Source organism: Oxyura jamaicensis, chromosome 1, assembly GCF_011077185.1.
Source record: "Oxyura jamaicensis isolate SHBP4307 breed ruddy duck chromosome 1, BPBGC_Ojam_1.0, whole genome shotgun sequence".
NCBI classification, from domain to species: Eukaryota; Metazoa; Chordata; class Aves; order Anseriformes; family Anatidae; genus Oxyura; species Oxyura jamaicensis.
This window is the reverse complement of record NC_048893.1, coordinates 188836928-188863753: the sequence shown is the minus strand read 5'-3', so window position 1 is coordinate 188863753 and position 26826 is coordinate 188836928. Positions and strand designations below refer to the sequence as shown.

General features: G+C 38.7%; 2 protein-coding genes across 9 annotated transcripts; both read right to left on the bottom strand.

Moving 5' to 3' along the window:
- Positions 1–31: 31 nt before the first annotated feature.
- Positions 32–7771, bottom strand: MSANTD4 (Myb/SANT DNA binding domain containing 4 with coiled-coils). 6 transcript variants are annotated; one of them, XM_035327543.1, is made up of 4 exons: positions 7556–7771; positions 6612–6736; positions 2657–3273; positions 32–841 (listed from the first exon to the last, which is right to left on the bottom strand). In XM_035327543.1, the coding sequence occupies exons 3-4, from the start codon at positions 3116–3118 to the stop codon at positions 266–268; spliced, it is 1038 nt and encodes a 345-aa protein (XP_035183434.1). In that variant the 5' UTR covers positions 3119–3273; positions 6612–6736; positions 7556–7771; the 3' UTR covers positions 32–265. The 6 variants fall into 6 exon arrangements, with proteins under 6 accessions (XP_035183434.1, XP_035183443.1, XP_035183427.1 ...); XM_035327552.1 differs by having other exon boundaries at positions 7566–7771; XM_035327536.1 differs by lacking the exon at positions 7556–7771 and adding an exon at positions 7119–7153.
- A 3327-nt stretch (positions 7772–11098) lies between these two features.
- On the bottom strand, positions 11099–26822 carry KBTBD3 (kelch repeat and BTB domain containing 3). 3 transcript variants are annotated; one of them, XM_035327482.1, is made up of 4 exons: positions 26700–26763; positions 19933–20285; positions 18580–18821; positions 11099–16105 (listed from the first exon to the last, which is right to left on the bottom strand). In XM_035327482.1, exons 3-4 carry the CDS (start codon positions 18801–18803, stop codon positions 14485–14487), a joined length of 1845 nt encoding a protein of 614 aa, XP_035183373.1. In that variant the 5' UTR covers positions 18804–18821; positions 19933–20285; positions 26700–26763; the 3' UTR covers positions 11099–14484. The 3 variants fall into 3 exon arrangements, with proteins under 3 accessions (XP_035183373.1, XP_035183378.1, XP_035183385.1); XM_035327487.1 differs by lacking the exon at positions 19933–20285 and having other exon boundaries at positions 26700–26822; XM_035327494.1 differs by lacking the exons at positions 19933–20285; positions 26700–26763 and adding an exon at positions 19060–19163.
- Between the last annotated feature and the right edge of the window lie 4 nt (positions 26823–26826).

The following is a 26826-nucleotide window of genomic DNA, read 5'->3' as shown; positions in this document are numbered from 1 at the left end:
TGAAGACAAGAGAACATAAACATTTAGTTTTCATACACTGAAACGCAACTTCACACATAAGCTTATTTATGTAGGCACACTGACTTATTGAGCACCATTCTTTTACCCCCCCTTCTTTTTTTTTTTTTTTTTTTTTTAAAGTTTAACATCAACATTCAACTCTGAACAGAACATTAAACCTTTAGGACAGTGTCAGCATTAGGAAAAGAACTACCTCTATTTTACGAACATCTAATCACTAGTACTGACTCCTCAGTTGAGAAGTTCACTGCAAATGACCCTCTCTCTGAATTCGCAGGCGTTCTTTTTCCACTTGCAAGCGTTCCTTCTCAATCTGCAGCTTCTCTGACTCAAACTTTAAGAACTGCAGCCTCTCTTTCTCTAACTGCAAACGTTCTTTCTCAAGTTTTAACTTTTCAGTTTCTAGATCCAGAGGCTGCACGACAGGCTTTTCTGTTTGGGTCAGATCATTTTCCAGGGCAGGTTTTTCAGCATGCAGAATCTCTAGCCTCAGTTTCTCCCGCTCGATCTGAAGTCGCTCCTTCTCAAGCTGAAGTCTCTCACGCTCCAAGTCAACATGTCGCAAACGTTCCTTTTCAATTTGCAGGCGCTCCTTCTCCACTTGCAATCTTTCAGCTTCTATGTCTAGTCGCTGCTTCTCCAGCTCCACCTTCTGCTTCTCCAGACTTATAAGCAAGTGAGAATCTTCATAGGCTAACCTAGCTTGAGCAGAGCTTAGATTTCCAAACTCTTCAATGTGGGTGAAATCTGGTAGGTCATTTTCTTTTTTTGAATCTGGCAAAACTGATGACAAAATTTCTTCTTCTTCTTCCATAGGAAACTGTAGAGAGGAATGCAACACAGAAGAATTACATTCCAGTCTCTATGCTAGAATAATGTCACATACAACTTCATCGAATAATACAGATACTGCTTTTTTTCACATAATCTCAGAATGGTTGAGGTTGGAAGGGACCTCTGGAGATCACCTTGTCCAACTGACCTGCAAAGCAGGATCACCTAGAGCATGTTGCCCAGATTGACACCCAGAAGGGTTCTGAGTATCTCCAGAGAAGGAGACTCCACAACCTCTCTGGACAACCTGAGGCAGTGCTCTGTCACCCCGATCTCAGTCTTTTTCTCCACCTTAAAAATACTCCAGAAATATTTAACTTAGATTCTACAAAATAACCATGTTAGATCAAAAGACTTTTTTTTTTTTTTTTGCATTTACACAGATAAACATTGATCTGTAAGTTAATACTTGGCCATGAAAAATGGAAAATCGATTTGTCTGTGGACATGCAAGAGCAGTATAGAAAACACTGCGTGAGAGATAGAGTATTCAGAACCACTGAGAAAAAACTGGATCTAGAAAGCCTACGTTGTTCTTACTTTTCATATAGCTTAGTGACATTTACTTAAGCCACTGGAAATTTGTTGTGACTAATTATCTATCAGAGTATCTGTATCCATAAACTATGCAGTATGTCAGCTAACCCAGCCCTCATTAACACGAGGATTTAATTTCTAAAAACATTTAACACCGTACAGTATTTAAAACCATCTGACATTTTTCACACACTCCTAACCCTTCAAACTGCATTAAGCAGGTCAATAAACAGGACTTGTTCAACCAAGCTAATGTTGTCATGTTTGCTGGAAAACTACTTATGATGCAGATGATTAGGGGGTTAGTACCGCTGTTCTTGGTGGAGCATAAAGGCTGTAATTCTGCAGGAGTTATGTGCTACACATTCATAGTACACAAGGGATCACTGTGACCCATTGTGTATACTGCAAATGGAAGGCAAACTGATCAAGCTATGGGTTCAGAAAACAAGATAATGAGAGCCACTGCCGCTCTTTTAGTATTAGAGAAGACAGACACCTTCAGCAGCTGTCAGGCAGCAGTCCCCCTACCATTTGAATTTCTTGGGATTTTTGGCAGCACATCCTGTCTGAGCTAAAACTCAGATGTTCCCAATCTAAAAAAAAAAGTACTCCTTTTTTAAAGAGCACTATACACTTGCACAGGCAGAACAAAACTATTGCTTTGCACAGGCAGAATGAAACACTTGATTTCAGTCTCATTGGCTGCCTATCCCAGGCATGGGACTACTGGTACTACTAAGAGCAGAAGCCAGGCCACAGGACTCACAGCTGCTTGATGCAATTCACACTACATTTCTGACAGAGGAATGGCTGACTGATTTCTTCAAATACCATGTTCATCTCTTATGGGTCCATTTTAAGAAATGCAAACACTACGCAGTTGTGCCTCCAGGCATGTATATTTTCATTTGTTAAAGAGGTGGATTTCTCTTCTCCTTTCATCCATTCCAATAGCCTAACTTACTATAATAACCAGTTTCCTTCAAGAGTGTATTTTCATTCTACTGACTGAAATAATCCCTACCTATGACACACAGAAACGGAAAACACACAAATACATACTTGCTGTATTAAGGAATATCAACCTTAAGTTGCTAGATTTAAATATCACTTTTCTGAAACATACCTGATTCTACTATTTCTTTAATTCACACATTCACGCAAGACAGAAAAAGATGCTATGGAAAAACACAGCAAAATGTCCCACACTGAAGTGAAAAGGGGCCATATTGCATATAGCTATTGCACGCCATTCACTTACCTCAAAGTTTTGTGGATCCTCCTCTTCTTCTTCTACTTTGATTTCTGTTAAAGATCCACTTGCTTCTCTGAAGTCAGTGATATTCTGCCATTCAAAACTAGATTCGTTTGCAAATCCCATTTTGTCATCCATATCTTCATTGAGAGAGTCATCTAGATCGGATGAAGGAAGATGAAACCCAGCACCTACCATCTTGATGTCTGCATTCAGGCGTTTCCTTTTCATGAGTGCTCTCCAGTCAAGGTACCTTCTTTTCACTTCTGTCCCTGTTCTCTGCTCTCCTTCACCTACAGCGTTTACACACTCTGCTATTTCCTCCCAAGCCTTCCGTTTCATCTCATTAATTGTTGTATTAAGTTGTTTTGAAAAGAGTACTTCTCTCCTTTTTCTGATCTCCTTCAGGAGAGTTTGAGTTTCCTGAACACTAAAATTACTTTTTCTTTTTCTTTTTAATTGTTTCATTTTTTCCAGCTTTAACCTAACACAGCAGACTACAAGGATTATTTGATGTTAATCAGCTAGTAATACAAATAAAATTTAGCAATGAAAGCAGAACTCAGTTCTTGTGAAATTATTTTTCTCTTCGCTTTGTAGTATTTTCCTATTTGTCAGGCTTCCTAAGAGAAAAAAAGAACAAACAAAATAAGTCTCAAAGATATACACTGTGTATTTTCCTTTAATGAACTTGGCTCCAAAATCACCCGTTAAGGAATGCATATTCTGAATTGACTGCTCATCTGATAGAAGAAAACAATTTTGTTAAACTCTGAATATAAAGTAGTTACAGATAAGCTTCTTTAAACTCATATGAATTATAAATCCATTAATATATCCATGTCACAAACCGTTAAGGTTGAGTTGGTATTTCCATTATAGAAATACAGCTATTTTCCTTCAGCTCACACAGTTTTGCCAGTTGGTATACGCTTAAGGCTGAAATTTGACATATACATCTCAGTTTGAATGTTATTTCCAAAAGAAGCTAAAATTGTTACACCATTACTTCAAAACCAAAATGTTTAGGCAAATGAAATTTGAGACATTTTTAAACTACTTCTGTGAAGGAAAAAAAGGCAGATATGTTAAAAGTCGGAAGTTTTAGAGGTTCTTCTGACTTATCTTAATCATAAAAAGAACTGAAGCAACTCTGCCGAATTAACAGAAAATAACTATTTGAACTAACTGTTCAAACGAAAGGCACACAATAGAGATTTTTTAATAGGAACTAGACTTAGGAATAAGTCAACACACACCCATATTAAAGCCATCCTCCATAGTCCTCACACTGTAAAACACCTCAATGTCAGGTGTGATCAGAGGTTCAAAGCTCCGTGCTTCTACCCCAGTTTCAGCTGATCCCATGCCTGATGCTGAGGAGAAAGCTAAACCTCATAACACACCTGACATCATGCACACCTCTAAAAGGAAGCAGAAAGTTGGAGTGGGAGAAACATGAGACTGTTACTGCAACGATTAATATAGCACAGACCACATTACCAAAAACAAAACAAACAAAACAACAAAAAAATAAGAGACTGAGAATCAACAATGATTCCTGTTCAGACTGCTTGGTAAGAGTCCATCTTAGGATTCCTCATGGACTTTCTTTAGAACCACTGTTAGAAGGTGGCTTTAAAACACCAGGGCAATAATTCACTATACTTTCAAGTTACGCTTATTATTAATTATTGTATTATTAATCTAGTTTGCCTTTTGTCCACCAGAAGCATACAGCTCAAATGTTATATATTTCTGGTGGTTAATAGCTAGCCAACATGCAAGACCTGTGTCCCAAGAACAAATCAATTTCACAGGACATAAACGTGCATCAGCGTGGACCACTGCATGGTGCTCCCATGCAGCTACCTGGCACTTTTGACTCCTCAAACCTCAAACTGTAAACCGCCTATTGTTGCTTAAGATGCAATGAAACTTCCTGCCTTTCTGAAAATAAAATTGATTCATTTGAAAAAAAGCAATTATTAGAGAATATACTAGCTCTTATGAGCTCTTATGTTGGTAATGTAGACACTCAGCTTGCCATGACTAGTAATATAAAAAGAAGCAAACAACTTTCTGCAGTTTAAAGTCAGACTTATATCACAACGCAGCACTCTATCTCCTGGAATTAGATATTTTATTTCTAACACCTTTTACCTGATCTTTAAGCTGTTCCCTTAACTGTCATTATTTTAAGTTTGCCATGAAAAGATACTTGGGCTTTCAAGGAAGCAGTATCATATTTACTCGTGTCTAGCAGACAATCAATTTATTTGGTACTTACTGCTGTGCTTTTCAAACCCAAATTACAGTGACGGTGCTTTTCTGTTATTACGGCAATTGAATTTCTTGACCTATCTATCAAACTCTTAAATTTACTTTGTGCAAAGTACTATTTTTTGTTCTGTTGATTAAAAAAAATGCAAAAAGCCATTGATTAGGCAGGTAAATTCTTCAGAAAAGCTGCCAATAAACAGAAAGAGTTAAGACCACTTTTAGAAGTTTCGTCGCTTATACAACAAATATTCTGGATTGAAAAATAGATTAAGCCAAACTCTTGGTGCCAGGTACTTAATGTTTACTTCAGAAACTGTGTGTGTGTGCATACATGTGCCTGTCTGCCTGTTTCCCAGGTAAGAAGTATTACACAGAGCTCTTAGAGCAGACAATTTTTCTGACTTTTCACTACCAAGGCACTGAACCTTAGTTTAAGGTCAAACCCTACGTATGTTTACTGAACTTGGCAGAATTTCACATGCTTGATTCTAAGCAGGTACCTAAGCAAACATCCAAGTACTTTGCTAGCTATTGGACAATGGGTCAGACTTTCCAAAGTACTGGATAAATCAAACTCTTAGAGTACTAATAGATACTTAACTGTCTTTTTTCTTAACATAAATATTAAACTCTTGCCAAATCAAAGCTGCTTTCATCTCAAAGCAAGCACTGGCTAAGTCATTTACTTAGTCTCAGCTGAGATCAACAAGGTTCTGGTCATTCCAGTAACTGGGAATCACAGGATTTTAAAAGCTCATGTTATTTCTTTTTAACCCTGGCCCTTCCTAAATTTCTCAGTGCTAGCATAGCAGAGGAAAGTAGGCACAATCACGGGTAGGGGGGAGGGGCAGAGGGAAAGGGGTGTTTCAAATCAATTTTTCATCCTCTAAATATAATTCTATATGAATATGTAAGATACAGCTGAGTTGTCCTCTCAACTCCAGGTCGAGTTAAAAAAAACACAAAGGTCAGGCTACTCTGCAGGTCTGTCTCACTGCTGCTCACCCAGGTGCTTGCTCTGCATCACCTGCCCTATCTCCCCTTCCACTCTTGAAAACTCCTGACATAATATTCCTTTACTATGCAGTTTTCTTTTAGACTTCTTTTTTCCTATAGCAAGATAGTAGCTCCTGAAAGCAACTACAAAACCTACCTGTTTTAAAACTCGTGACTAATCGATAAGCACATCTTACCTTTTCTAACTCTTTCCTTTCAGAAAGCATATTGCCTTGTTAGAGACATTTCTTTTCTTACTAATTCAAATGGTGTTAGTGTATTGTCTTCACATTATATTGACTTCCAGATTTGGATCAATTCCACTATGGGACTATTTACCTTTCTGATATATTAATAAAAAGCAGTATTATTTAACTAAAGTTGAGGTTTGTAATATTCTGGTTTCTGATATTGCTAGATGGTGCCCAGGATATTACTTTTTAATTCAGAAAAATGACCCATAACATGCTCGAAGTATTTAAGGGGCAAGAACAGGTAACAAGTCTAAAACATGGAAATGCATATATTCAGCAGTAATTCTAAACAAATATTACAGCTTTTTATGTGACAGAAATCTCTGGGAAGTAACAGGATACGAACAGCCCTTACATGACCAGTCATGCACCCCATCACATGGCATAGGGCTCGCTGCAAATGCAAATGTCTGTTTGCGTATTTGCACCTTTTGTGTAGAAATGCAACCTGCTGGCCAGAGAAACAGAAACGCTGGTGGTCACAAGAGAACAGAAAGCTTCTAAAGTGCTTCCAGGTAAGACAGCAGCACAATGCTATGAGTTTGATGCAGTCCTGTCAGGCAGAAGCAAGCGCAGGTTAAGACGATCCTTATATCTGGGCTAAACAAAATGAAACTATTTGTCAGTGTTGAAACGAAACAGGTATGGCAAAAGTGAACATAAATACACAGACAAGTAATAACTGCAGAGTACATAACGACAGAACAGCAGAGGCACCCACATTCTATGCCTTTTTGTTTCCTTCACTCAAACCTTACTGTGTGAACATGATGAAATGGGGCATTTCAAACCACAACAAAACCCCCCACCGCCAGAACTGGCCACACAACCCCCAGACCCCATGCATTCACCGGGGCTGAAGGGCTACTGCTAGCATTAAGCTTTAATTACCCTCTAGAAAAATCTGACCTTTATTTTTTAAATTATTATTATACCTAAATAGTTTGGCTTTTTTCTTTTACAACTCTCAGAGGTCATGACTGAAGAAATAAGTTTAAAATTAGGAAACCCTGCAATCGATTCTTCTGAAATTTAAGGTTTTTAAGTTTTAAGCTCCTTGGAGCTTATGATGAAGCCCGGGGCTTTCTGGAAGCCCTGAGGCGCGATCCCTCCCCCCTCGCTGGGGCCGTGACGAGCCGCATTCACGTAGCGAGAGCCTGGCGAGGCGCCGGAGGCCGGCCCTGAGGGAGGCCGCCAGGCCCGCAGCCCCCTCCCCATGGGGCCGGGGACACGGAGCCGCGCCGGGAAGGCCTCCCCCGCTGGCAGCCCCTCCGGGAGGCCGGGGGAGGCGGCAACAAAGACGGACCGGGCCCGCGACCCCTCAGGGCCGGCCACCCACCCCGCTCCCCACAGAGCCCCACGCACCGCTCACCTGCACCCACCTCACCCCGCCGCGCCGCCGGCCCTTTAACGCCCGCCGCCAGCCCGTTGGGCGAGCCGCGTGCCTGTCAGCCCGTCCCGCACGCTTATTGGCGGGTTAGGCACGTCGCTTCGTTTTTAGTCCGCCCCCCTGCTTCCAGCCGCGCCGAGGCGCCCCCGGTACGCGCTGGGCGCTGTAACAGCTCTCCCCGCGGGGCCGCCGCAGCGCGCAGCCCGCGGGCGGCTGTTGGTTGCAGCCGCTGCTTGTCTTGAGGATGCTTTGCGGTGATTGGCTAAACGCTGATAAAGCCCGCCTCTCCTTCAATGAGCTTCCAGCGGCGCGGCTCTCGCCGGGTCGGTGAGCGGGCGGGGCTGGAACCAGGGGCGGGGCCTGGCGCTCGCTCTGCGCGGCGCCCCGTCACCATGGTAACGCGGCCTGTGCTAGGCTACGGGCAGGCCTCAGGGGGCTGAGAAATAAACTTACTGTTTATCACTTGGTTCATACAGCTTCTGGGGATCATTGCTCTGGTGGTTAAACTTAAGTCTCCTTTAAGTTGTTATTTTGCAGTTTCAGCCCACAGTTCTGGCAGTGGAGTCCCTGGAATACAAACCAAGCACAGAAACACTACAAAGTGCTGTCAGCCTGCAGAAAATGGTAGTTTTGCTGCTATACATGCCCATTGTGTATAAAATATCATAAAATTTTAAGAAGGAAAATAGTGAAGTTGGGTAATGAGACCATGCCATGTTACTGGCAATATATTATACTGCATATTGTGGTCTTTTTACAAATCCCAAGCATGACCTAGGCTTTAAGTTACGCTATTGTATTTTGACAGTGCTCAGAAGTAAGATGCAAGCAAGCACTAAAGATCTTGTAAACTTATTCAACGTAGATCCAGGTGTAATAGGTAGAGAGAGAGTGGAATTCATTACCAATCTGAACCCCTGCCAATCTTTCAACACTAATTACTGCTAATTAAAACTCACTGAGTATCCCTCTTTCACTGTGAAGCACAAAACACTAAACATGATTACTGCCCATTAAAATAATTTGAGCTAAGAAGCATAAGATTTCTGTGCTTCTTAGCTGTGCTCATAAGTTTAAATAGATCTCCTTTCTCCCTGTGATAAATGGAGTAATAATTCGTGACGAGAAGATGGTTGATGTTAATAAAGAAGGGGGAGATGTGGGAGTGTGGCCATGGGGGTTGACAACCCCCATGGTTGGTGGTAACATCGGGCTCTCAACGATGAGAACGCAACAAGGTCTGCGCAGGAACAAAAGGTTACCAGCGGTGATGAAGCCAAGCCTTCATCCCCATGACGCCCAATGACCACCACCAAGAGACACTGCGCAGGCGCCAAAAGGAGGAGTTTGTGAAAATACTAATTATAATACAAAGCTGGGGTAGGTCATACATATGTATAGGCGTACTCAGGTTTCTTATGAATATGTAAAAACAATGTTCTAAATATCTAGAAAGTTCGACGGTTGTGGGTGCGTGTTGGTACAGTGTAGGCTCCCCACGCACCCAGCACTGTTTACTTGCCTTTTATAAATATTACTATTTTCAGACTGAGTCTTAAAATCATTTATAACATCCCCATTGTTATTCCACTATTACAAAGACTATTAATCAAAGGTGGGAAAATACTGGTATATACCAGCTTCCTCCACCAAAAAGTCCTTAGAGCCCCTTCATTCATGTGAACTCAAATTTACATATAGTTCGACTGAAGCCTAAGAAAAATACAGTTATAATCCCAGCATCTTTATGTTGTTTTGTATACTGCTGGCAATTCCGAGAAATCATGTCATAGTTTGAGATTGTCATAATTTGGCAAACATCTACAAGTCTTATGTAGTTCTGTAATATGCAGAAAAGCAGTCTTCCAAATAAGCAGAAACTTTTGGTCATGAACTGTACCACAGAACCAGTCTGCCCAGGAATCATTCAGCACCCGAAGCCTGCCTATTTGTGCCAGACTTGCTTGTTGTGGGCTGCAGCTCTGCCTGGTGTCTGCTTTCTTTCTGGCTTTATACTTGCTCAGTATGCATGCAGAACATTTTGATAAACTTTATTATTTCCAGACTTTGCTTCCATGCTTTTGATCACAGTGAGAAAAGCCGTATTGTAGTCTGCTTCACATACAAACTGTGAAAGTCCAAGGTGAACTAAAGGTTTCCGTATCTGTCAAACATACATACACAGTTTTCTTCTGATCATGCGTAGGACTACATAACTGGAGCTCTCAAATTTGGTCTGCAAATTCAGTGTTCAGTATATAAGTTTTAGCATTGTGAATGCTGTTGGAGTGTCTTGTACATGCCTTTTGCTAGTTGTGGGGCAAAGGCTTTGGGAGACTGGAGCATCCATTTTTATTGCTATAACTCTAATTTCTCTAGACAGTGGTTTGAAGGTTGCTGAATTTTAAGTTCTGGAAGAATATAAGACAACACAGAGCTCCCCTGTTTTGTATTAATGCCATTGCTGCACCTGTTGCACCTGAATTTTAAAGTAGGTTATATCCTTTTATTTAAAGCAACTTTAAGCAAAATAAAGTGGTATGGAAGTCAATTTCAGACTAAATAAATACCTAATCATTTGCAATACTTAAACTGTTAAAAATGCTACATACCAATGTGATCTAGTTGCATCCGATAAAAATATACCAAGCTAAATAAGTACTTTGTAGTCAATAAATCTTAGAGCTTTTCAGCAGACAATTGGTTTGGCTTGATAGGAGCAAATTGATATACAAAAGATAAAGTCCAAGGATAATTAAAAAACAACAACAACAAAACTCTCATTGCAGTTTTTATGCCTGCTAATTGCACTCTTGGTCATAACCGAATATTCAAAATGTTCTTCATTTGACAAAACATACTTTAATTGTTAACCTCATTAGAAACATTGTTGATTCTCTGTATTTTGAAACTGAGTGGAAAACAACAACAACAAAAAACACAACACCAACAACAGAAGCAGACCTGAGAAGGATTCAGTTGCTCAGTGCTTTATTTCACAGAAGAATTAACATCTCAGCAGACATACAGTATCGCACTTTCCACATATCAGCAGAGCCCAGGCAGTAGCAAAATGTTACTGTGCTGTATTGGATGTTAGAAGTGTTAGAAGGGGAAAAAAAAAAAAAAAAAGGAAAAAAAAAAAAAAAGTAAACTGAGCATAACGTTCAGATACAAATATTGTCAAATATATCCCTGGTTTAATTCTGTTTTAATTAAAGTAGATCTTATGCTGCCTCCTGTCGGTCAACTACAAACAAAAACATCTAAAATTAGACTCCACATTTCAAAATGCAAACAGCACATACTATATCCTATACCTTACCTAACAGTTACTACTAATCAGAAGAGCTTTCTTAATGGAGTAATACCAGGAATAAATCTGACCCAGTAAACCTACTCCATTTTAAAAATATAATGATTTTCTAACAGCAGTAAACTGACTTACTATTAATGTATTTAGAATATAGGAAATAAATTCAGTAGTACATAAATAATGATCATCAGATCTGTGCAAACATAATAAACACCTGAATAATTGATATTTATTATAACTCAACCAATATGATAACATTACCAAAGTGCCATAATGGTTTGATAGCATTCTTTAAAAATTAAGATTATTCCAATATAATCATTACTGGGTATTGAAATCCCACATACAATATATTATCTTAATGTGTATTATACTGGTCATGCTTATAATGTGTTCTGTGACATATAATAGACAACTATTAGAAATGTTTTGGTTACATCATTTAAGTGCAAATAGTAGCATATACTTTTACATGCAATTTGAATGTTTTAAACATTTTACTATATTTTAGTGAGAACATAGGTAATCATTAATCTAGTCATGGACTGTTTTTAGAGGAATATACATTTTCATAAAGTTCTGTGAGCTTTCAAAAGTCAGAAAATATACAGAAAAAAATGCATGAATTTTGGGATCTTTTTAAATTCCACAGCTGCTGTGTAAAGTCAACTAAAAATATATATTTGATCCAGGCTTACAGAAGTACCTCGAGCAAATAATCCATATTCTTTTGAGTAGTGTAGTTGACTTCACTGAGATTTCATCTATCACTGGGTATTAATCACAGCATGTGGAATATAGGCCATTAGTCATATCATAAAGCCTTGTTTCTAACCATGACTTTCTAGCGCAGCAGCTTCTGCACTCAATTCCACTATCAGATATAACCCTTGTATGTGACACTACAACAAATAGCCTTTTTATTCCTTCATGGGCTTACCTACATAATGGAAGAAATTTCTTTCTATTTAACAGTTAGTTTTTTTTACAAGCAATAGTGTAAAATAACGGACACCACTTTATTTCTTGATCACCAATTAAGACAGCTAAACTCCATTTGAAATCCATGAACGATTTGTCGGACTGGGAACTGACATTAGTTCCTGTGCAAATGTCGCGCAGAATATTAAAGAAGCATGTGTTTTTCCAAATAAAGCTGCATTGTTTTCACTATATATATATATATATATATACGTTGTACAGTTTACCACATACGCCATTGCTCTGTCTGATGTCATGTGATAGAGGTGTGTGTGTATAGCAAGTAGCTGGATGGAGGACCACCAGATAAAATGTGCTGGAAGGAAAAACCTGGAGGAAAGAGCATCACCTGAATTTGTGACTAACTTAGTGCTGTTTATGCAGCCCAACAATTTGGTCAGGACAGTGGCAACTGAAAATAATCCGCACTTCTCTAGTCTCTTCCAACTTGCATAGCTGTTTATACCCATGTGTTATGGGCATAATATGTCACTTTTGTCATTGCATAAATTGCATACTTATTACTTGGGTATAAAAACAGCATGAAAGCACAAGCAAAGAATTAGTATTTCTGATGGAAAGTGACAAGTTGCAATAATTAAAGGTTAATGAAGTCTCTTTGCTACCTTGAGTAGCCTTATTAAAGCTAAAACTACTGTTCTCCTGTATGTCTATTTATTTGTCTCTTGATGTTTTGGTAAGCAGGAATAGTTTTCTCCATCTCTCTTAACTATTCAGTACATTTGGTTTGCATTAATGAAAAGTAGTTGTGTTCCAGTATAAAAATACTTGCATTTCCATATGGTAATTCTAAAAGGTACCTGTCTACGTGTAGTTATAACATGAGCTGGAGACTCATGATGAAAAGAGCAAAATAAATGTGGAAGTTACCTGAAATACTACTACAACAAACTATTGAATTCTACAGAACTGACACATACCTTAATAGAAATTACTGAGGGGGAAGGTTCCACTAGTAATAGGTTATCCGAATGTGCATAATTTTCATTTACATCCTTATGAAAATATTTATGATAAATATTACGTAATTTTTGAAAGATATCTGATAACAAGTAATAAAATCACAGAATTGGAGCTTGCCATTGTTTGCTGTCTGAAAGAGAAATACATTGCTAGGTGATACCAAGCTTTAAGCACGAATGTTGAGCTTGACTTTTGCAAACAGTACGTGCAGTAGAGATGTGATAATGAAATTACCCTACTTGCCTCAAGCCATGTGAAAGATGTTTTAGCTACCTCACTAAATTTTGTTCATTTTTCAGCTACTTGGAAAAGACGTGCTTAGATGTTTAGAACCATTCTGCCTGGCATAACACAACTTTATGGCTTAAATACATAAGGGCTCCCAAAACCTTATTTAAATATCTGGAAAGAAAGAAAATTCTCAGGCTATGGAAGATTACAAACGAGTTTATGAAACCTAGCTAATGCCAGTGTCCTTCCGTCAGACACAGGTCTCAGTTTGTATGCATGAGATCAAATTCATTTCTCTATTTATGCCTAGACTAATAGTAATACTGAAAAGTCCATTACAATTTTAACATGGTGATAGATTACTGTAGGAATTTTCTCAAGCAATATATTATGTAGTGTTTACCATGTAATATTTTAACACTTAAAATTACTATGAAGTGCAAGATGAAAGTGTCATTCATTTAAACTGATATAGAAGTAAATTTTAAAAAAAGGGGGGGGGGGAGGGTTATTTAACTTCAAAATACTATTTACTTTAAGTATTGGGAGTTACAAGATACAAACTTTTCCCATAGTTAACTGAAGCAACAACTAAAGCTTATTGTACAGCTTGCTGCTTATCAGATAGCGCTGCAGAATTCAGAGATGGAAGACTTCTGTTCAAAGCGTTTCTTCTTTCAGCGACTGAGGTGACCTTCTGTACAGAAAAGTTCCCACAGGAATCGTCCACCCTGTAGAAATCTTTCTCATCCTGCAAAATGGTACCAAGGTTTTTCTTGCCACAGCTATGGGATGACAACAGAAAGTACAGCTACTACTAAGGCACAAGGATGGAGAAAAAGTGGTCAAACGGAAGAGCTGATGTGAGATGATAGAAATTATCAGTCTCTTCATGTTAGATACCTGGTTTTAATGCTGTGAAGGTCACTTTGGCTTTTGCCTTTGCTAAGGTCGTTCTATTAAGATAAAATTGACAAAAAAAAAAAAAAAAAAAAAACAGCACATGAATGTAGATTACTTTTAAACTTCAGTTACATAGGGAAAACAGTATCGCAAGCACTTTTCTCACTCGGCAATTTGTCTCCTGGGTCAACTATGATTATTACAGAAATAATGGCACATTACAAGATGAATTCTTCATAACTTCTTTCTTGAAATGTAGTGTTTTGAAAATTATTCAGATAACTACTGAGAAGACTTGTACATAAAACTAAGTAATACTTTATATAGTGAATAGCATGAATGACAGTTTTATGGACCCTTTCAAAAACAACTCTATAGCTGACAATTTAAACTGAATAACTTAAAACAAAAATAGTATGTATTTTTCTGCAAAGTAATACGTAAAAATCTGTTCTAAAACTTGTGCATTTCAATAGATTCATCTGACTCAGGAGTTTTAAAATTCTCCGGAGCAAATTGTCATTACAGAAGACCAGGGGTCCCTATATTTATTAAACTGAATGACCTGACAGTAAAACTCAGTTAAGGCTCTTGGCATTGGGGAAACTTCTTCCCACTCAGACCTACTACTGTGGTAGACTTGAACTTCATCTGTGATTTCTTCTGGAGCATAATCGCCACCTAATATATAAATTTTGTCTTCTGTCCCAACTGCACCTGCATTAAAGCCAGCGCATTCGAAAGATCCTTCCCCTTTCCATACACAGGTTTCTGGGCAAAAGCTGTAGACCTTGTAGGTGGAGAGATCACATATATACAGCGTGCAGTTCACTGGAACAGCTTTGATTAGAGTTGCATGGAAAAACTGCCCAAATTCTGCTACAAGCTCCGACCACTGATCAGTCATAGCATTATACTTAAAGAAACAGTCAAGAGATGGATTAAAGGCATCAGTAATCTCTACTTCTGAGCCAAGGACATAAATTATATTCTGACATGCACTTGCTTCGGGATAGTAGATACCTCTTGGTAATTGGCTTACAGATTTCCAGTCTTTGGAAAGAGGATTGTAACATTCTACATCCAAAAGACTTCGGGTTTCTTGAGCTCCTCTGGTCTTTCCACCTATTACAAACAACTGATTTAAGGTTACAACAGAGGTGTGCATTGTCCTTGGCTTTGTCATAGCTGACACGATTGAGAATTCGTTGCTGACTGGGCAGTAGCACCAGGTTTGGTCTGTGGCATCATGAAACGGTTCAGCAATATGAAGCCTGACAGTCCTATAGCAATTCCCTTTGCATCCTCCAGTTATAAATATTTTTTCGCCATAGCTAGATAAACTTGACCCTGGAAGATCAATCATGTGTGTATTTGGTAGTTCTTTCCATTTATCTGTTTTGATGTTGTAGCAAAATGTATGCCTGTTTTCTCCATCTTCATCAGTTTTATGAACAAATATGTATTTTTCTGTTGTTGAAGGACGTGCATCTGGAAACAGTCCACTAAAGTTTTGCACACTTTTAACTGCATCATTGATTATTACTGAACAATTAGCACTTTTCAGTAAATATTCTTCAGAATGCAGAAAGTCTTGCAAAGTCTTTTCAGGTAACTGGTGTAGTCTCACTTTTTGGATCAAATTAGGCAGATACTTCTGTCGTGTTTCTAAATTGTGTTTGGTCCATTGAAGGACAGCTTTCAACACTGATTCTTCCTCAGGGACATCTAGTTCATCAGCTTCAAGACATTTTTGCAGTATCTCAAAATTAATCTCCAAGAAGTCACTTGATCTGAGTAGCAAGGAAAAGTGGTGCTGCACAAAATCTAGTGCATGATCAAATAAGCGGTCGGAGCCGTAACTTTCTGATAGCGAAAGCAACTGTAAACAATTCACAAGATCAATACTTTTTATTAGAAAGTCACTGCAAGCTTTGGAAAGGAGTGAAACTTGAAGAAATGATGACAGCTGGAAGAGCATTTCCACATTATCATTTGTTATCTCTGTTTTTCCTGTGTAAGCATAATCAAGAAAAGCTCTCACTGCCTTGGGTGATAGATTACTAATAGTAACATTGCCATCATCTCGTTCTTTCATATTAACTTCAAACATGGCTCTGTGAATAAAATATAGAAGATATACACAGAAATTAAAGATCTAGCAAACAGAAGAGAACGCTGATGTGAGAAGGAGGAAATAATAAGGTGGGATGGCTGTATAGATCTAAAATGTGAAGGTTATCAGAAATAAGAACACATTCGCTTGATATGGTAGCAGACATAAAGGAGTGGTGATAAGAACGTATTCAAAGTGATAGCTCATAAAAATGACAGCAGCAGCTGTGTTTTCTATGGATTTTCAGAGGGAGATGAAGTCCACAGCTCTCAATAGGAACAAAGATGTGAAAATGTTAGGGGCAGCATCAGTTTCAACACTGAGAAAGAAAGCAGATTTAAAAAATATATAGTGAAAAACTAACATGATTTAGGTCATGCACTGTGGATGAATACAGAAAATTAAGAGAAAAAAAGGACTTCAAAATTGCAGGCTGGAACAAATGGCAGGATGGATGATGGGTGCACTCCTCAGTAATAAAAGTGGATGAGTGGTGAAAGAGGAGAATAGTATGAAGAACCTTCATTTTTGCTATAGAGTTGACAGATAGATTTATGGGTACAGGCAGATGTCAGAAAAATGAGGTTTTGACATAGTATTGGATAATAAAATGAATCTTGTGCAGAAAGTGGATTGTGACTGAATACAAACAGTGGTTGAAATTATGAAACAAACATGATCGATCAGTAGGTCTGTCCAAATTTTACTGCAACTCTGAGTATTTTATTACTAAGTATGCTTTTTAAAAATTACTAAGATATACTTTTTAACTTTTAACTACTGCACACAATAGCAACAGCTCCTGAGTTTGACAAATGATAGCAGAGAAAAAATTAGACAAATGATTCCAAATACTAAGTATATCATCTGGATTATTAATATATCATATGTAGTTGCTATTAATAAAAGGAGCTCTGTTACACAATTAGCATCTGTATAACGTGTTTTATAAAATCCCATAGTTCTATGAAGCCAAAATGTAAAAAATACATCACTGCGTATAGCATATACTCTTTGGAAAGTGAAAATCGGGTAAAGTAGGAACTCACCTGACCTCCTGAACAAGAAGGTAAAATTACAGTAAGAACCTTACATCCCAAAGACCTTTTTACACACTAAACAACCCAATCTTTTGAAACCTTTCCTCAGTGCCCCAAGAGCTATGATGTAAATCTCTAAGTTGTAGAGTAAAATGGAAAGGATGTAGGATGCCTAGGAAATGCACTACAGCTTCACTTAGACACAACAGCAACTGAATGATACCAGTAGGAGGACAGCAGTCTAGGAAAAAAAGTTTTGAATCTGAAAGCTGAAGTGTAGGGATCAAAATATTACTGAATATTAGGTATACAAAATGAAACCAAAACTAAGAGAAGTCCAAAGGCAAGAAATATCATTTTTCAGATTAAAAACCTTTTATCTAAAGGATGTGGGTACTTTTTATTCCATGAAGGCCTTGCATTCCACAATAACTTATGAATTTGATGGCTGCTGTTAGCAGCTGTTACATGCAAACCCTCCTGGCAAATTTATCCTGAAAAGCCTGTAGGTAGTGAAAAGACCACGTTACCATGTGCTTACTCCAGTTCTAACAATTAACACTGGAAGCTCTTTCATACTAATATTCCTTTCTACCAATGTCTTTGTGTTTCAGTAAAAAGTGTACTTGGAAACAGATTTTTAGCATGGAATTGCATGACTGAGTCTTCCTAATGAAAAGCTCAGCAAAGTTCTTCATAATTTTATGTTCTGTATGTGAATGATCTGTCCTTTAAGAATGTATAGCTTTAAGTACCGGAAGGAAAATCACAGATTTGTTTTATGCTGAAAGGCTGAACTCTGTAGTTTTGAAAAAAAAAGATTAGATATCTGATAACTATGAAGAAAAACTGCTATGCTGAGCCCTCATCATACTATAACAAAATCCAGACCCACTCCAAAACCATGAACAATTTACCCACAATTGTTCAATCCAAGATGTATATGGAATCAACCTGTTATGTTTCACAATGTAAATATGTCTAAGTACATAGACTGTCCCAAACAAAGTCAAACAATACACTTGCAGACCTTCAGGTACAGATACAGGCAACTTATTTCAATTCTACCAAACAGCAGAGTCAGTTATGGTTTGATATCTTTATTTCACAGTACAGACTGCTGTTTGAATCTAAAATTCATAGGGTACTCATATCACTTTGGAAATTTAACATTGCAATTTCTTTTTTTCTCTCTCTCTTTTTCTTTCTCTTTCTTTCTCTCTCCTTCTCTGTTTCCTTCTCTCTTTCTTTCTTTCTTTTTTATTTTTAAGTATCTTTAATATGATGTTTGACCTTTGACCTTTTTACTTTGATTAAAACCCTGCAGACATATGAAAATTGTGTTGATTTATCTTTTATTTTTTGGTATTCCTTCCCTCCCTCTCAGAGAATTTACAATCCATTTCCTACAAAGTCACGCCAAAATTATGTTTACCTGAAAAAATCACTGCATGCTGCCAGTACACAACGATGACAAGGAATTATTTCATCTTTCACAATAATTTTAAAGTCAAAAAATGTATTTTGTTCTCTGAACTTTTGTAGTACTTTTAGAATTTGTTGTCCATGACCTTCAGCCACTAAGGAATTGATTTTACTTTCAGGAACAGAAATTCCATTGCAAATAGGTCTGCTAATGTAATCCCGTTGATTGGCCATGTTTTCTTCAATCTACTCCTGAAACGGAAAAATAAGTAATTGATTTAAGAGTCTCATTATTTTTTTTAATCAATATGCCATAAAACACAAATCCTGAAGTTGGTCTGCAAGTCCTATATACAGTTCTAAATTGAAGTGACTTTTACACTGAATTTTATAATAATACTTCTACTTCACAAAATACGTAAAGAAGACATACTTTGAAAAGTAAAATATCTGACGTGTAGCAAAAAGCACATCTACAAATAGTACCTACCTGTAGGATTTTTTTCAATAGAGTCCACAGGGAACATGCCAAGGATTGTGATACACATTTTAATGGTCATAAAAAACCTAGGTTTACCCTTAAAAAAAATGCACTCTTATAATTTGATGAAAAATGAAGATGGAAAAGGAGAATTTTATATCATATTTTTAGATTCTAAGAAGGTTCATCTGCATACTACAAACCCCCAAACACAAAGCAGACCAATGGTCTTTCTAAGGCTTACAGAGCACAGGAGATACAGGCTCCTGGATTCCCGTTAGGCACTCCATATGAAAATAACAGCACAAACACAACAGCCTGGCCTAATTACAAGACTGCTAGGAGTTAGCAAGTGGGGTCAGTTCAAGACAGTTTGGTGACAGTACAACAGAGTGTTTAGGCAATTGACACCAACTTTACCTTGCAACCTCTGCTCTTGCCCCTGAAGCCTTCTGTTTGCTTATGGCTTATGCTGCATGCTGGAAGCTCCATTTACAGAGATGTAAGTTAACTGGGTTCAGAACTGATTTAAACTTAAGACAATGCAATCTCCCTTTCAGTAGACAAGGTTTTCTAGTGAAAAGCCCTATACTGAATAAAGTGCATGGTTTGTACAGTAAGTTGGGCTTTGCCCCCTTTTTTTTTTTTTGGTACATTAAAAATATTTTATTCCACTTTGATGGCATAAAGAAACTTTAAATATACTGTATTTACACCTATCTTGAGATGTATTTATACTGCTACAGATGCATAAGCTGGCCTTGCTGGAAACTTGTGTCAAACTTGCCTATTTTAAAGCTTAAGGAAACATGGCACAGTTTTTCTATTAAAGGATTCTGCTTCCACAATTCCAATTACAATTAGCAACAGATAATGGCCCACCTGAATTGACAAAGAAGGGGATAAAAAAATCCAAGCCAAACACGGACACCATAAAAATACCAATTCTGTTTTTTAAATTTCATGAAAAGGCTTATCTAATCAGGTGATACATTCAGAACAAACTACGCCATCAAGCAGTCTTCTTCATGGGAGGTACTTTCACAGCAGACTGATCTACGCTTTTATCTAGTTCAGGTAGCTCCAACCACAAAAAGACCTCCATGTCTCCTGGAATAGAAGAGATCCATTGATCTTGCTCCCAGCACTGGCACCCTTGGAGCAGGCAGGCATCTTCTCCTTGCCATGGCCAGACAATCTCATGTATTCACTCTTTCCATTCTAAGCCTGAGGAACTAGGAAAATACAGAAGAACAAGACCACCATTTATTCTGATAACATATGGCCTCATAAACCCCAACTTCCATAAATCATAAAGCTTTTTTTGTATGTCAGAATTCTCTAGAATACCCTTTTCTTATGACCTTCAATTTTCCTCCTCAAAAGACTGGATCTGGAAAAAGCAGTCATTTCAGTAAAATTAGTTTCCCACAATTGAATGAAACTTAAAATAAGTGAATTTCAAGGTTTAATTAGCATTATATAAATTATTATTATTTTTTTTCTAAAGGAAATGTAAACCTTTTCACAAGATTCTGGCATTGATAATAGATGGTAGACATGTTCCTCCTTTTACATGTAATTTCTATGTCAAGCTCTGACTTACTACTTGTTTTCTGTGGGTAAAATTACCAGTTTTGGAAACATTCATCTTTGCATAAGGAACACAGAAAGATCTACTGTCATCAGGTCCATCTCTGCAGGCAAAGACATCATATAATCACTTTCATAAAAGCATATCTTTTCCAATTTTTCTTTTACCACTGCTATTTCCACTGAAAGGCTTTTCCACTACTATTGATGACAAGACTGCAAGCATTCCTTTAAGTACACATTCAATTTATTAATGCTTATGTATATTTGTTCTTCTGACAAAACTGTCATTTGACTTAATTTTCCTTTGTGATATTTAGTCACTCACAATGAGCAAGTGATGATATCCTCTTTTTCTTTTGCTTTTGTTCGGGTGAATTAAACAACTGTCAAAATTTCTAAAGCCATTTATGAGACTGAATTTTTGTTTTGTTTATTATTTCTTGCAGCTTTTCCTTCATTCAGTCCAGTGTGAGCTCATCCTTCTTTCATTGTTATCAGATTTATTGTACAGCATGATGGTTAAATGCTCAGCAGCATCTCACTACTCATCCGGTGCACCTTAATCCTAACCTGTGATAGCAGTGTCTCCTTATTTTGTATTAAAAGCAATTTTCAGTGATGCACTGCTACTGGTTTTGTCCACCATTAAGGAAGATAGACAGAATACTGTGCTGTGGTTTAGCCTAATTCACTCCTCCCTCTGCTCCACTGAAAAAGAAATACATCCATCAATTCTCATTTCCCCTGTAGCAAATTCCTGCCTTACATGGTATTTTTGGTACTATTTTACCAATTTGACTGATGTGTTCATGATTTTAGATCCCTACAAAATACCTTGAACAATTCAGCTAAAACTTTGTCTGTTGAAAACAGAGCCAAGTAGTATTTATAATTATTTCATGCATCTTCTACAAAGTCATATGAATTAATCAATAGTTGCAATTACATTTATAAATATTTGATCAAGTTCCTGACAGCAGAGTTAAAACATGGGGGGGGCAGACATATGTTGCGTAGGTCTGGAGTTCAGAAAAACTGGGTAATGAGACTCCTTATTTTTGTTCCTTTTAGGAACACAGGATTCCAGTTACAGACTCTGTCTTTATGTGGATTACCACGAACCAAACTCCAGTAGACGGTTCATTAGACTTGGGATCTCCTACTTGAATTCCTTAATATATGTCTGCGTGCCATATAGCCTCTTCCCATTGCACACAAAAGCTGTACCTTCCCAGGCCCTCTTCCAGAACGCAGATACTCAGATATCCATCCACAGATACTCAGACAACTGCCTTCTGGCACCCGCTATAATGTGACACATCAGACCCTGAGTGCTGGCACATGGAGCTGGGGATTGCCTGCTCTGAGATCAAACATGGTCTCTGATGTGACCAGACTGAGGGTACCCCATCACTCGGCAAAGCTTCTTTGCTCACATACTGAACATTTTCACATCTTGTGCTGATGGATGCCACATTTTGGTCACTGGGTAGATGCACCACTGGCCATAAGAACAGCAGGACTCGTGGCATCCCGAAGAGGTCGGGAGGGACAGATTACAGGCTCAGGAAGACTTCAGCTACCTGCCGTATGGCCTCCTCGATGAAGACGCCCTGACAGAAGGGAGCCTTGGGTTGCTGTCTAGGTTTGTGCCTGGGGGCTCCATCTGGTCATGGCTGATCGTCTGCTGCTCTTACTGTATGGCTACCCCCTGCATTCCCACTCTGCCTTGTCAAAGGGAATTTAATTATTGTTTTTTTGTTTGTTTGTTTGTTTGTTTTCCAATTTCAGAGTTCTGTGTACTTTTAAGTATTAGCCCAGATTTCTAAAAAATGAAACCAAACCCCCTTAAAGTTTTCCTGCTTGAAAGTCACATCTGCACTGGCCACTGCAATGACCTGTGACAAAGACATTTATTGAGGTCGACCCCATTTAACACATAATCAAGAAGATATATGTTCCTTCCAAGGCTGCCTGTTTAGATTTCCACTTGAGATGCGAGGCCTTGTGCCCACCTGACAGCTGAATGTCAAGAAATGGCCAGCTTATGTCTGGCCACAAAGCAAGCCAAAGCAGCTATCAGCCGAACAACTGGATCATAAGGAAATGGCAGTCGTTAGGGTGGATGAATTTCCCTTATGGGAAGAACCAAGGTTGTGATGGTAAGAGCATTCTTACAGTCCATCACAAAGTACAATAAAAAGGACCCAGACCTCTTTAGTTCTGCTGTTCACAAGGCCCCCCCATTTCAATACAGCCCTTTTCCCAAGAGCAGTCTAGAAAATAATGACCTAGATGACCCAGGTGTCTGGTATCCACACTGAAAAGTGTGATAAGCCTACAGTCAAAATGTGGTATAGACACATTGCCATCAGTAGTATATTATCTCTGTGAAAAGCTTCAAGAAAATGCCTAACTGTCCCTAATGGTTGTATACCAAGCACATTGCTGCGAAACCACTCCCTGAACCTCGTTACCTTTTCAAAAATAGTTAAAAGATGTAACAGCATTATAAAGATTTTCTATTATTTGGCACCTTTGGCAACCCTTCTTAGATGTATTTGTAGTTCTGTGTGTGGAAGAAACTGAAATGTGCAGTTTATCTGTTTATACTCTTCCTCTGGGAAGTCCGGCTGCCTTTTTGAATATCAACTTCATAACCTGGATAATTGTAGACTCCTAGACATTACATGAAGAGACTGTAAATGCCACGTATCTTTAAACTTACACAGTCCTCCAAAAACATCCAAGCCAGCCATTTTCAAAATATCTCAACAGCCACATGCTAAAATCATAACCACTGCAGTATGCTTCCTATAACAGGTGACAGCATCCACTTTATTCCAGGTGTGAAATGGCAAAGCAAACAGAGCTGCAGAGTAAGCTCTGAGTGCAAACAAACTTTGGTTTGGGTTGTGTCTACTGCGGTTGTCACCAGAGCATCGATCAGAACATAGCCATAGAAAGTACCTGTGTTTATACATACTGAACTGACAGCCCAAATAGTCTTAGATGCTGCGACAAACAGATAAAGTGGTTAGTTACATTTAGTGCTAATGAAGATGAGAAAGGCAATGAGATGTGCTGTGGATAACAGAGGTAAATTTATTAAACAAGGAAAGGACGAAGGCACGCATAGTAAGAATCAAGCATGAACACCCAGATGAGGAGGACAAAGTGACGCTGGAGGAGACTAACACCAAACTCTTTTGATGATTTATAACAGTAAAATAAAAATCTATACAGAAATATATCCGACTTTGTAATAGCCAAATGGATGTTGCTTTGTGAAAGTATAGAACGTACACAAATATTGTGCCTAATCTAGCATTTTGTGAGAAAAAAACATGCCAGGGCCATGCCTGCCTCACAATAAACATGACTGAACCTCTGCAATTGAACAGAAACCCGAGACCATTCCCAGCACAATGGACACCAATCTTACTTGAGCAATGCATTCACACAGCACAAATAACATTCTCGTGTAGATGCTCTCTCCTCTAATAATGCACACATCAAAAACAGTCTAAACTCAACACTGAAATACCAAATAAAGGTCAACAGAAAGCTGTAAAGCACCCTTTAGCTGTTTTATCTCAAAGCACAATATAACTGTGCTGCAGCACTCTCTGTACAACACTGTAAATTAAAGAAGAAAAGAAATACTATTTCTTAACAGTTCTTACCTATGAGAACTATCTCACGAGAAACCAATTGTCATTCAGGAGAGCATTACCTTTGTCACTTAACCTGCTCCCAACTTGGTTGGTATGTCTTACTAGACAAAATGGTTTTAAAAAAGAGAGATTGTAGGTGCTGGTATTTTACAGCATATTTATGTATCTAGGAAGAAAGAATTAAGACAATGAAGATAAAGAAACTGTATTCATTTTTGCGAGGACGCTTTAGTTTTCTAATACAAAATTTACCTGTACAGAAAGTACACGTTTTGAAAAAAATACTCCCTCATAAACATCATCAGCTTTAGTGTAGTAAGAATTAGAATGCTATAAAATCTTGGCAAGTTCAGTATGTCAAGTTCAATGTTTTAAATTAATATTTTAAAGTTTATTTTTAATATTTCAAGTTTACTACATAGTTATTGACATGATTTGCTGTTTTTACTCCTGATCTATTCAAAGGGGGAGAAATTAGCAATTTATTGTCAAATTTTACACACACTGCTTCCAGCTACACATCTAATTTAACAGGTCATGATTCAGCAAGATAAATATGAGTGGAACTGGTGTCTAAAGGGCACCTTTGGTAACTCTTCTAATTGTTGACTATACAAGCAAGAATGGATTAAAAGACAATTGAAGTATAAATACTAAGTCGAAAGTTCTGTATTTCTGTATTTTATTATTATTTGTCTCCACTGTATCAATTATCTAAGGTCTCAAACAGTAACAGAATTCCAGGTCCCTGTCTGGAAAATTCAGTGCAAATCAGTCTCACAGCTTTTTCATAAATAAGTGAACATCACAGCAAATGAATACTCAGTCAATCATTTTCAGACAATAAAAAAGATGCATGTGACATTATGAGGCATTTACTCCATGAAAAAGTGACATTTATCAATAATTCAAACTGAGACAGTACTGTAAGAAGAAAAAGTGACACAGAGACTTTAACATTTTGAATTCCTTAGAAGTGATTCAAAAAAACAGCATGAAAATAAAAAAATAAAAAGGAATAATAATAAGAAGAAACAGCATGGTACCAGCAGGAAGCAGTGAAATTGCCCTGGTTCCTGCAGACATTCCCAATGTGGAAGATTCCCTCTCTGCAAGCAGCAGTCTCTAATTGCATATTCTTTCACAAACACTTAAATCCATTAAGACAAAAAAAAAGTAATAATCAGGAGAACTCAAACTGCCTGGATTTTATTGTAAAGCTAAATTTCTTAAAATCATCAGGTTCCTTTGGAAATTATTTTAGATAAGGAATGTCAAAAAATGTAATTTTCATTTTCAGTATAAAAGATGGAATTAAAATGCAATGTTGTACTTCAAATTTTGGCAAAAGTAATAACTGCAAATTCCAGAAGAGAAAAAATGCTGTTCTTACTGGGTTTTCTAGTCTCTTGAGCTCTGTATGTGATTAAAAAAAGTTAAATAAAAATTAGTATTTGTGAGTAGCATTTTCCTGCTTTTTCTGACTGTACTAAATCCTCCTCAGCTGTCATTTCACTTTGTGTGAAAGCACAACAAGGGAGTAGGTATGACATCCCTTGCTTAAGTCACAGGGAAAATTGGGAATCACTTTTGAAAAGAAACAAATTACACTGCTGATGCCTTGCTGAAACACTTTCTTCCCCGGCTGTTACTTCAGCATTCAAAGTACCTTGCAGAACCAACCCGTATGCAGTTATACCTGTGGTTTATTTGGGGCAGGAAGACCACAGCTCTCCTGGCCTGTGGGGAAACAGCACTTTTTTTTTTTCACATTACAGGGAGCTGGGGTGCTGAATAACAACAGATTCTAAGAAATGCCTGAAGAACACCACTGTATTACTTTTATTCACCGCTTGATGGCCAGCACAGAGAGGCGCAGCCACAAACACAAGTGCCCAGAAGGGCTGCCCGTTCCCCTGAGGCCCCAAATCCGCAGCCCAGGGGAACAAAACGGCCCCGCCGCTGGGGGCACCACCTCCACACACCGTGCCCCCCACTGAGACCCACAGCAACGGCCCCAGGAGGCCTCTGGGGCAGGACGGGGCCTTCAGGGGCCCGACCCGGTGACACCAGCCCTCTCCCTGTCCCTGACCCCATTCCCGTCCCTGTCCCTGCCCCTGCCCTCACAGCGCCCCGCCCGCCAGGGGCAGGCAGCGGCTTCAGCGCCGCTACTGCGCATGCCCGCCCGCCCGCGCATGCGCCGGGCGCCGCCTCCCTTCATTCTAAGGCAGGACTCATCCTGCCGGCCCGTTTTTTCCTCTTGCAGCCCGGCTCTGGGACGTGGCGATCGCCGGTGCCGCTGCAGCCCCTCTGCAAGCGGCGAAGAGCTGCCTCCCTCCCCACCTCCGCGCTCCCCGCCGAACAGCGCGCACCCACCTGCAGCCGCCACCAGCAGCTCACCGCCCCGCTCTGGCCCACCCCCCGGCGGGGGCCCCGCGAGCGGATTGGCTCCTTGCGGTGTCATTCTCCGCGCTCTCTCTCTCGGAATGGCTTGGCGGGCTGT